At 46.1% G+C, this 12,476-nt stretch overlaps 1 protein-coding gene across 2 annotated transcripts in view; it reads left to right on the forward strand.

Annotated features, from left to right (window-relative positions):
* The first annotated feature begins 4,142 nt into the window (after positions 1-4,142).
* LOC126535914 (sushi, von Willebrand factor type A, EGF and pentraxin domain-containing protein 1-like) overlaps positions 4,143-12,476 on the forward strand; it is a 230,935-nt gene continuing 222,601 nt past the window's right edge. For both annotated transcript variants that reach the window (XM_050182766.3, XM_055073349.2), the window contains exons 1-2: positions 4,143-5,195; positions 9,851-10,058. In XM_050182766.3, the coding sequence (XP_050038723.3) occupies positions 4,947-5,195; positions 9,851-10,058 (457 nt within the window). In that variant the 5' untranslated portion in view covers positions 4,143-4,946. The remainder of the gene's footprint in view (positions 5,196-9,850; positions 10,059-12,476) is intronic.

The raw sequence follows: 12,476 nt of genomic DNA on the forward strand, positions 1-12,476 counted from the left end.
CAAGCGACCCGCTCTCGGACCGATTTTGAAGACGTTTCAAGTCAAAACCTTCCCGACATATCACTGACATACGTTTCCTTCTCGAGAAAATCACGACTAGCGCAGCAGCTATCTGGTTGAAGATGTGAGAAAACTGCCTCAGATGACGACAAAGTAGCGCCTGCGAGCGTGTAGTAGACAATATATTCCGTTTGCAAAACCAAGTCCAAACTAGGGAATATTTCAGGACTGCCGCTAAGCTGCCGCTTAGACGAAGAGGAAAAAGATGTTTATCTTCTTCCTAAGCGCGAGAGTTCTCGCGTTGTAGTGTTCATACACCGAAGTAACTAAAGTTGTGCCCGCAATAATGTCACGAGAGTGCGGCAGAAATCTTTGTCGGCCAAACAAGAAAAGAGAGAGAAATGGAAAAGCGCCACTTTGGTACAAGGAATTGCGGTACCTCCAAATGCGCTTGTGCGCAACTGCGTGCTCCCACTGGCTCTCTCCCCGCCGGACAGAAGTTGTAATATCTACCATTGGAGTTCAGCATGAACCTTTACCACGTGAAAACATAAAATTTGTGAGATGCGCAGGACCCAGTTGCGAAGAAGCAGCGTTAATTGTTCTTTCTTCTTTTTTTCCTTTGTACAAAAGCTACAGGAACAAGCCCAACAAACTACACAACTTCCCAGGACCTACGCAAATGGCTGGCATGTCTATATTCGAAAGCAACATTTGCGAAACATTATCAAAACATCTTTCCAGCATAAAAAAGAACTAAAGTTACTAAGGACCAAAAGAGCCTCAGATTGCTCTGCGAAAATAAATGTTTTCGTTAAAACGCAATCGAAACAAAACAGTCCTCTTTAGTCACCAGAACACCTCTGCGGGACTAAATATTTCCGTTAATGTGATATCAAAAGCGAAATAGCTTGTTTAGACCCGAAATGGTACCAAATTTGAGCAACGAATCCGAAGGCGAGCGTTGCTTTCCGCTTGTACGCGTATTATTTCACTCGTGTCACCGTCGTAGGTGAGCGTTTAACACGCTGGCCTATGAGAATGAAGCATTTGCAGAGCTCTTGGGATAATTATACTAAAAATGTGCTCATTTTGAAATAACGGTAAGCTACACCGCGCCTATTGCTTCGCGAGTGCGATTTGTGCGGTGCCGTGGTGCATGTGCTACTCGTTAGTGCCTGTTATGGTTCTTTGTTTTGAGCCTCTTCAGGCATTGTGGCAACACCCTCGGTTTGCTGTTCAACATGCCGTGAGGTACGTATGCCCAAATTCAAGAGACCAGCTGGCAAACGGCTCTTTGTGCTGCTCGCTGTGCGTCGAAGTGGTTTGAGTTCTATGTCGCTGTGAACACGTACTTCGAAGTCACGAATTAGTAATGCGTGTATTGTGAGGCTAGAACGAAATACGGGTGCTACAAAAAGGTAATATGAACGCCCTTATGGGACATAATCGTGCCAGGGCTCATTTATTCACGAGTGTGGAATAAGCGGTCCGCTTCGTTTTTGTCCATTGTGCGTTAGTCCTGAACCATAGTAGCCTTCGAACGCAGGTGACGACGAATATTACGGGGCACCTGTTGGGCAGTTCGTACTGATTTGTACCAACATTGGTTTTATTTTCATACCCAACCCCAAGGAACAAGGTTCCGATGGTTTTTCGGCGTCGGCCAACGTAAGTTGGCTTCCAGGCTCTGTGATCAGGTATAGGCGGACTGGCTGTGCTAGCCACCATACTTTGGCATAGAGCGAGCGTCGCACTGTTCTTGAGGACGCCAGAAGATAAAGAAAATCCGGCGGAAGTTAGTTCCTTACGATTTGGGCTTTAGATACTGAAATACTGCGCAGGAATGTAATCTATGTCGCTGATGACTTCATATCGGACATTAGGATTTAGTTTTCAAGAACCAGCCTGCTTTGTACCACGCCAGATCTCGCGCATTTTATTTCTTTCAATTTATTCATTTTCTCATATTAGTCCGACCTGATGGGACATTAGAGACTTTCTCTCGAATTCGCGCAACGCACTCGCACCACCTCACGCAGTCATATTATGCAGCATGTGCCTATGACTATGATGACTATGACTAGGACATGACTATGGTGCTTTCTTTGTCATTGGCTGAAGTTTTCAAGTATAATTTTTAAGCTTTTAGCACTCACAAGTGATAATCAGACATCATACATTTTATACCGTTTCTACTAAATATGCGACACAGCTACTAAATATGGGAGAGAGCTGGCAGAGCTAGGCCAAGGCTGGCGAAGTCAGCCGGGTTGTCATTTTCTTGTAATCTTTCAGTGGTCGGTGTCCTTTTTTTTCACCCTTCTTCATGTGATGAAGTAATATTGCAGCTTTTATACTTTGCGAGACACAAATTGGCAAGATCTCCAATATAACAATCCGAAGGGCAAATTTAATATTATGTATATAGAATAGTTGATCCCGGACCGTTCCAGAATATGTTTTGCATAGCAGCGCGTATTTAGTCAAGTCCATGCTCAAATGAGCTATGTGAGATATCAAACAACATTTAAAAATGCTATGTTTGACTTTCTGAGGTTACGTAGATAAAAATTTTGGTTCGATATTAGCGGATAATGTCGACCAAGAGCTGTTTCCCTTAGAATGGCTACACAGCTGTACATGGCTGTGAAGTATGTTGCAAAAATTTCCATCTAACAATAGTGCTTCGCCATAACAAAAAGTTTCACAACTAATTTAATATATCTGGACTTACGTCATAACATATTTGCTGTGCATGCAATTTGGTTTAAGCAAGGGTGATGAGTGCATAATAATTGCTGTAGGTAGATTACACGAAACTATTTGGAAACTTACCGAAGCTGTGAGTGCATTTACTCTGTTTCGCAGTGCTATAATCACTTTTCAGAAGTTCAAGAACTGGAAAGAAAATAAGGACTATACTCGCGGACAACTTTCTGTGGCTATGAAGGGAAAGCTATGGGAGTGGAGCTTCTGCACATGTGTTACCGCCCCAAGAAGTTCAGCACCGTTTGACAGTTTTTTTGGTGGCTAGGAACAGACGCTGAATCGACGCAGCGTCCACGTGCGACGGTTTTGCGTTTGCCGAGACGCGGAAGGGAAAAGCCACAAAATAAGTAAAATTTTACATCCTGTGATGTGTTTTGCCTGATTTAACTGTTGCTAATAAGGCACTTATGTTTTCTCCTTTCCAGCTTAAACTAACGGGAATGAAAACGCGGGACTCTTCACAGAGGCGCTCTCATTTGTGCGCTCTCTTTGGCTCCGTGGCTTTCCCTTCATAGCCACTCATAGCCACAGAAAGTTGTCAGCGAGTATAGAGTGTTACTGTTGAGTGGCCGGATGTAAAATTCACAAGACGTGTGTCTTCCTACAGAATAAGAGAAGTAAAACATAACGGGTGGATGCAGTGCTTGCCGAGAAAAACTATTTCTTCCTTCCAATGTGTTTAGATAGGGGGGGGGGGGGGGGGGGCTCGGACATAAATCTGCCTAATGTAAACGCTGTTCATTGTTGTTGTTGAAAGTTTTAAGGCCAGACACGCAGAATGTGTCTAATTCCAATCAATTTTAGTCATCGTTTTAAGTTTTCTACCCACTGAAATAACGAGGGAAGCATGTGTTCATTGTGATGTTGAACTTTTACTCTGTCAGTAGATATATTTTAACAAAGTAGTAGTGCCTTATGTGAAACAGTCTTATTTTAAGTAGGTCTCTGCTGTCGAAACACAATATTCTGCAATGTACGTGTGAGCCAAGTTTTGAGCACCTAGAACCATTGTGAGCGGCACACACATGTGGCCGATATAGCATATGTAGAGACATATGTGACTGGTCACTGTACTTATCACTTCCTGTTTATTTGCAGGTATTACGCAACATCGAATGCAACAGGAACAAGCGGCGAGGCTGATGTAGGCAGCCGCTTTCCCTTGCGTGACATCTGAAAATTTACAGGAAGTGATAAATACAGCCACTGCCAATTACATAAGTCTCTACCTGCTGTTATACCGGCAAACTGAGGACCGCCTCCGACGGTTGTAGGCGCACAAAATTTGGCCCACATTTGCTTTCAGATGTCCAAAGGCTGCCGTCAACGAAGCGCTTAATTATACGCAACTGGCATCGAGAATAATGAGTGACTATATGGGGAGGTCCTTAGCAGGAACTCTTCCTTGGTAGGTGCATGCTGCCAAAACGTTCCTGGGACGTTTCCCGGTTCAGTACACATCTCCTAGGGAGCATTTATGGGACATCTCCAGCAGAAAAGTTGTTTGTTGGGAGTCAGTACGTCAATTATTTCCGGATAAGAACACTCCTTTGCTGTCGACAGGCTACTGAAAGGCGCCGCATTGTCGCATCATTATTTAGGCGTTGTGGCATCAAAGTAGCTTGTAGTAAGCTCACAGATACGACGAACGCAAATGGGATTTCGGACTCATATCTGCTTGTCCTTGCACAAGAATACGTGATCGTAAGAGTATGTCACCTCCTTCAATTACATTTTTTTCTCTAAGCGATTGTTTCCTATAGTGGTCAGATTTGTCATCGCGTGTATAGTTAACATTAGAAGTTACTGTACAGTCCACCGGGACATAATATTTTCCAACATACAGCACCGGGACATGGCCATACATTTTATCGAATGGCATGTGTGTTCTTTTTTTTTTTTTTGGTATGTAGAAGAACGGACCAACGTATTTCCCTTTTATTTATTTCATAGTTTGGATGTGACCACAGCACTAGTCCTGCTATGACTACTCGAGAATTCTCAACACAGAGTGCACGACATTGTATAATGCCTTTAGAAGTGCTTCGAAACGCACCGTCTTTTCAGCGCAACGATACACCATACGAACAGGGCGCAGTTCCGTTTTCTTCTTTTTCGCTAAGCTCCTTCGCGCGCGTTATCAGACCAACGGGCGCTTGGTCACATTGCAAGCGATGAGGACACCGCGATTTTCGGTGTTGCATTACAGAAGTGCGAGAGGCACCATAAGCGGCGATAACGTCGCCGGCTGGGAGCAAGCAACTTCACACGCAGGCAACTTTCCAGCGGGGAGACAAATATTGTGTCTCTGGAGTGCGACGAGCACCCAGGGTATTGGCAGCCGCTTAAAGGCGATGTCGGCGCTTGAGGCTCTGCAGGCCTGCTTAATAACCTTGCTCCTCTACAACCGTATCTGGGCGCAGGTGGGTGGTAGTTTTTTACCTCTACGCAAACACTCTCGTCTGTGAAGTAATTCTAGATAGGCTGGCACATGTTCGTTGCACTTCCTTCCTGCCTTATAAGGACTCCGCTCAGCTTGCACAGCGGTTACTAGCGATAATGGTACGAGCATCGCGCAAAGACGAATAAGACGGGCACCGCACCACGAGGAGCCACAAGTGAGCCGTCATCGTGAAAACAAAACAGTCGCGTTCCGCATGGTAGCCGAGAGCGACGGCAAAAGAAGTTGGGGCGAGGCAACGGTGCAAGAACGCCCACGCAAATGGAGATTCACACCGCTGCGCTAGCAATATGACGTCGGAACGGTGCAGTGAGCGTCCTAGATAAAAAAAGTATGCGTAAGCATACGCTGTCATCCAAGCACAACTATAGCGTAGGGCTATGCTAATGGACGATGTTACAAGTCATCTTCACTTCAGACACTGACACCGCCACAGAACTCGGCCCTTTCAGTGTTCTAGCCAGGCTAAGTGCGAGAATATCCATTAAAAGGGAGCTCTCTATGTCAAAAGTTCTAAGCCTACTCGGCGCGCAGCCTCTGCTATTTGCACGCTTCGTAGTCGATCGTGTGTATGACTTTTCCGTGGATGTTCATGAGTAGATATTTATGGCCATTCATGCTATTTTGACCGTATAAGAGCGGAAGAATACATTTGCTATATGCGCATATTGGGGACGTCGTCTGCGCTGCACATTGCACGATTCCCAGCCACGTCGTAGCGAGGGTTTGTCCAAGTTGCGCAACGTGCGGCAAGATCCCTGCGGCAGAAATATATCTGAGATCAGTGTAATTAGCCAGGCAGTAGACATGCAATCAAATCAAGTTGTATTAGAGATTTCAGATTAGCAGGGAAACTGAATGTACAATCTCGCTAAGGTCCCAATATCCAATGGACTAGGTTAAGTTTCCCTGTTTTTGTGCAACTTTCTGGGTGCCCAGTAAAGAGCTACAGTGATATAACTTAGAGTAATCCACTACTGCGTCTCTCACAGCCCATGACGTTAAAGCAAAACGGGAGTGCAGATTACAGGCTTATCTAACTGCAACTTTATAGGGCTCAGTTGCAGGTCATGAATTTATGCCCGCTTACGCTATTCTTATCTACTTTCCGTTTTGGTGTCGCTGAGTACAATAGTTCAGGGCTTTCAAGCTTATACGTGTTATCCTTTTGTAGAGTGCATTTGAGAGAGAGAGAAATTTATTTACGAAAAGGCAGAGAGGTCGGCCTGAGCTATAACTTGCTCTGGCCTGCTACTCTGCACTGGGGAAAAGGGACGGGGAGGGAAAGGACTGATGAATGATTGCTTTTGATGCAGTTGGGCTTCTTTGCTTATCTTTGTCCGTCCGCCTGTCTGTCTGTCTGTCTGTCTGTCTGTCTGTCTGTCTGTCTGTCTGTCTGTCTGTCTGTCTGTCTGTCTGTCTGTCTGTCCGTCCGTCCGTCCGCCTTCTGTCTGTCTCTGTCATTCTGTCTGTCTGTCTGTCTGTCTGTCTCTCTGTCTGTCCGTCCGTCCGCCTGTCTGTCTGTCTGTCTGTCTGTCTGTCTGTCTGTCTGTCTGTCTGTCTGTCTGTCTGTCTGTCTGTCTGTCTGTCTGTCCGTCCGTCCGTCCGTCCGTCGGCCTGTCTGTCTGTCTGTCTGTCTGTCTGTCTGTCTGTCTGTCTATCTGCCCGTCCGTCCGTCCGCCTGTCTGTCTGTCTGTCTGTCTGTCTGTCTGTCTGTCTGTCTGTCTGTCTGTCTGTCCGTCCGTCCGTCCGTCCGTCCGTCCGTCCGTCTGTCTGTCTGTCTGTCTGTCTGCCTGTCTGTCTGTCTGTCTGTCTGTCTGTCTGTCTGTCTGTCTGTCTGTCTGTCTGTCTGTCTGTCTGTCTGTCTGTCTGTCTGTCTGTCTGTCTGTCTGTCTGTCTGTCTGTCAACTTACGCTGACCCAAGTTGTCCACCAGCTTGGGCCACTATAGGTATGTACTCGCTGCATCGTCATTATCCCAGCTTTATCATCCGACTTTCGTGATGCTGTCGTCGCCTCCATGCCATCGTCATACACTCGTCACGCTTTCGCTGTGATACAGCCGCCATGATGCCGTCGTGGAAGTTCCATTGTCCGCACTCGAACTTTCTCAGCAGACTCTCGTAATGCCGTCGTCGTCGCATTGTCGTCAGGTCATCCTCGTCATACAGACTTTGTGACAGAGTCATCGTCACGCGATCATCCTCCTACATTCGTAATCCCATTGTCCTCATGCCATTGTCATGTCATCTTCGTCATACAGTGGTCGTTATGCGTTCATTAATACACCGTCATCGTGATGTCATCGCGGCCGTTCCATCGTCTTCATTCTGACTCTGTCATTCGAGTGTCGTCATTCGGTCGTCGTCACGCTATCATCGACACGCAGTTGTCACATTATTGTCATACCATGTCACCACGCTGTCGTTTGCCATCGTCTTTATTTCATAAACGTCATCCCATAGTCGTCTGCCGCCATCGTCACATCGCGTTCACCAGTTCATCGATGTCATTTCCCTCTTCAGTCTATCGTAATCATGCTGTCGTCTTCAATCGTGATTGTGACGCTGTTGCCCGCCGTCGTCCTCATGCTGTGGCGGTCGGTGTCATCGTTATCAGTCTAACTTCATTTTCCGGTTGTCGTCATACAGTTGTCGTCATGCCGCTGTGCCATAGCGAATGCCACAGCAAGATGGGATTATGCCGGAGGCAGTGTATGCCCCAAACAGCTGAAGTAATGGAAGTCTCAAAATTACTACTGCAGGTGTGCGCATGTGCGTGTGTGTTCGCCCGTGCGTGCGCGTGTGCGCGCGTGTGTGTTGTTGGCGCTAGCAACTGTTTCTCAGCCAATTGTCATTATCAGATCCATAACCTTATGCGTCGTCCTTATTACATTGCAAGAACGTTTGATTTCCGTTTTCATATTGTATTTCGTGCAACCAAGAGTTTCTCATCATTTTCTTCCATTTTATGTTATATTGTGCCGATGGCTCTCTGCAGAACAAGAATATTTATTCCCCCCTTCACATCATGTTCCCACGTCGAACTCGTGAAATACCTGTATAAAAAAAATTGTGCTGTGCCCTGGAAGTTGCCAAGCTGGCCACTTCCAGCAACTTATGACTCTCGCGTTCTCGAAAATTTGACCAGTGTTTGTTATCGGGACACACGAGCACTAAATAAAGGCAGCCAATATGAATTAACATCCGCAAATCCCGCACCTTGATACTGCGTACGGAAAGTAGCGTCACAAAGGGAATCAGAAAGCATTATATCGTGTTTTGACACCAGCTGAAATCGCCGATCGGTCCAGTTCATGGATCTTCACTCATCGGTCTTCCACTATTAAAGAGGCAGGCGAATACCCGACAAAAACAGAAAATCAGACAACCCAGTGCATAACGAGGGTAGAAGATTCACGAGAGCCAAGTCCATCCTTAAAAAGTTCAATCAGCACAAAATAGGTGCCCTCTTTGTCGATACCGCCAGATATGACAGTGAGGTTAAGTTCGTTGTCTCGGTTGTAGACGCGGGGGGCAACCTGGTTAATGCAGCCTCTGTCTATACTATGTTTGCCCATGTGGCGGAGGAAGCGGCGATCGCTCTAGCTTTCCACGGTGCAAAAGCTCCCCCTATTCTCTTCTCGGACACGCGCAAGGCGGTTAGATCCTTCTCGACCGCCCTCGTGTCTGAACAGGTGAACAGTATTTTGAACAAAGCACACCAAAAAACTCGAGGGAGCAGCGAAGGAGGATACCATATCTCGTGGTACGCAGCCCATCTAGATGGCTCATTTAACCTGTTCGGATGTAATCCTAACGAGCAGGCCCACCGGAGAGCGCTCGATTTCACGTACCGCGCTGTCGCGGGTAGCCAGGCTTGGAACCAAGTCAACATCCACAAAGATTCATTATGTACTTTCCACGAAGTTATTCCCCATTATCGTCTGGATAGGAGGACATTTCCACCTACCCACCCCAAATTGAACAAACCTCAGGCTAGCGCACTCCGACTTCTGCAACCAGTTCTTATCCTACTCCTCGGTCCCTTAAGAGGATAGACCCTGGCCACTCGCAGTCGTGCCCCGAATGCCATCATGACTCATCCTCTCACTGTGCCCAGCCCTTAACGCCTCTCCACCCATCACGAAAAAGCAATGGAAGGTACTCCTGAAGAGCAGCAATCTCTACATTCAACTCGAGGCTGTCCAAAGGGCCCACGACATTGCGGCGAGACTTCGTCTCCCGATTGCCTCGTGAGCGGAGCCACCGAGTTGATCTGGGCGAGACTTCGGCTCCCCTAGATCTGAGTTTCTCAGGACTCAAATAAAGTTCTTGCCATGTCATGTCAGAAAACATGAATACGATCAGCCATGGTTATTAAGCAAGGTGGAACACACGAAAAGCAATCTGCGATAAGTAATTCGGTTCTTCCAACCAACAGCGGATGGGTAAATAGCAGTGCACTTGAGTGATACGTTTGCATATGTAAACACGGCAGACCTAGTGCACTGACGTGAAATAAAAGGCGGCAAAAAAAGGGTAGAGCGCCACAGGCAGTGCGTACAAGTGGCTAATGACGCCTCTTTTGCGTAAACTATGATTTCAAATACCTGCAGGGCCCGCAACAATCGGACTTTCGTCGGCTGCGATGGGAGAGCCTGGACGCTAACAACACCGACCTTGTCTTCCTGCTCGATCGGTCGGGCAGTGTCGGTGCGGCGGGCTTCGAGATGCAGCTCGGCTTCGTACACAGTTTTCTCAAGTACTTCGAGGTGACGCCAAACGCCACTCGAGTCGCGGTTGTGTCGTTCAGCGACGACGCAGGTGAGCCCGTTTATTCTCGTTTATTCATCTTCAAGGTTCCTTTTTTTTTGGCGTGGCGAGGAACATGCTTTCATCACGTACCAAAAGTCGTCTTTAAGGCATTCCGCTACTGTTAGTCTCTTCTGCACGCAACCTTTGTCGGCATTGAAATGCTGCCCAAAGGAGCCCTGCGCAGAGAAATCAGTGCAACTCATTTTTTTTCCTACACCTTGCCAACAGTGGCGGTTCGCCAGCCGGAATTTGTATACCGAGGGGATTCTTTGTTTTACCTAACTCGGACAGTTTTGTTTACAGCGCGCAGCTTGCACTATTACAGAAGGCCACGTCACAATCACGTGACCTAGTTGCCGGAGGCTGCCCGAGGGTTCACCGGAAGTCACTCTGCTGGCTAATGTCGTCTGCTGAGCCCAATGTAATGACATAACGCATTGCTCCCTGACACCACAAAGCAAGCTTGTTGTAGTACTGCTATTTACGTATAATTAAGTTTTCTGTAATTTACAAGTTTACTGGAACACTGGAATTTACGGTATACGCAATTTTACGATGCGCCCTCTCTTTTCGAACCACATAACTGTGGTCAGCCATCACTCCGGTGTAGCCAACGTTTTATAGAGCGTGTCACTAAACCGCGACAGAGAAGTCACTAAAGTTTCGCTACGTTTTACTCCAAATTCACCAAAATTGTCCCTAAATGTGCCGAGTAGACAATACATAATGTAAGCATTTTTGGAACACTAATATAAGCTAATATGACATAGGGCTTCGCTTGAAACGATTCACGTTTGTCAGGCGTCCGAGCAGCTTAAGAGAATAAACAGTGAATTTACCGACATGGTTCCGACCACCTTTACTTTGCTAAAGTATTTCGCATGAAATACTGCATTTACCTTATAATCTTAAGATTACAAATCTAGCACGGCTTAACAGCTACACGGGTCACCAGACTTTCATGGGCAAGGACGCTGTTGGTACTCGTGGAGCTTGCGTATTCACTAGTTTTTGCCACCGTTAAAACAAGAACTGAATTATGTGGCGCGACCTTGGTCGTGTTGTTGTCGTGCGGGACGTTTATACAGGTCAAATGTTACTTTGCCGTGTCTTGATCCACCTGAAAGCTCCATGCTGCATTCACCTAACAGAAAGGCGCGAGCAGCTGAAGCGGTGCGCTCGTATTCGCGTGGACGAGTCCAGACGCTGCGATATGTACATCTTTCTACAGTTGATCTGTCTTGGGTTGCCAACCTCATCCTAAAATTTACTGAAATAAAGTTCGGTCGCTTGATTTCCTGCGGCACTTGCGAATGTCCACTAATGGAACGCTCTTAGTAAAATTATAGCACGTGTAGCATTAGGACCTATATTTAATGAATTTAAAAATAAAGTGCATTTTGTGAGTTTAATATGAATGCTGTTTGCATCGGAGCAATGAATCACAACGTATATGGTGTTCGTGTTTGCAGACCCCCGTTGATTATTATGATCACATAACCCACGCACCGTACAGCGGATATCAACGAACTTTCGTAGCTTTCGAATGATAAAGGGAATTTTTAATGTCATTTTTGAAGCCAGTTTCATAACTTATAAGTCACTAAAATATTGCCAGTTATTCTTTTACGTCGCTAAAGAAGTCGCCGGCTGCTAAATTGTCGCTAAACAGAACCAAAAGGTACTTAAATCTAGTGAGCAAATTGCTAAAATGGCAACTGTGGCCATACGATACGTAGTACATTTGTCAAGTTGCAATGACGGTGGAAGAACAAACATCGCAAAGCGTGTAAGTTCGAAATCTAACACTTTATTAGGAAAATTTCATTGCGCACAGAACGACACGAGAAATTAAAATTACCACGACAGCGGCGAGCACCGTTGTAGACCGTTGAATCAAATCTCACGAGTCAAGTCCATTCGCTACACGTCCCACCGCACATTGCAGAGGTGGTGCGCGAACATTTGACGCGTGCAACGCTATTATCGTCCCGGACGCGAAATTTTAGAAAACACGCCTCTTTAGCATGCGTATATAGAGAATCCATAAGATATAGAGAAATTGTGATAACTTGAGTGATAAATGATGACAGCGATAATGTGGTGTCAGACTGCGGGAGCAACATGATGATCACTATTTAGGCTCTAAAGATTTCACAATGTTAATAATCTGACAGAGCGGCGGTTTGACTCAGTTATGTTTATGCAGATAATTTATGCTGTCGACTGGACATCGGTGATTCCAAAGAATTGTACAGAAAAGGCTTTTGTACATTTCTCGACACTATTAACATTTGGTATCGAAAAATGTACCACAAACCCTACAGCGACGAAGTGGATTGGTTTATCCAGAAATCTGTGGATTAGTAGACCACTGCTAGAGTTAAATGATAAAAAACTAGCCTCCATAAAAAGGTAAAGTAGCAG

Source organism: Dermacentor andersoni, chromosome 4 (assembly GCF_023375885.2).
Source record: "Dermacentor andersoni chromosome 4, qqDerAnde1_hic_scaffold, whole genome shotgun sequence".
In the NCBI taxonomy this organism is placed as follows: Eukaryota; Metazoa; Arthropoda; class Arachnida; order Ixodida; family Ixodidae; genus Dermacentor; species Dermacentor andersoni.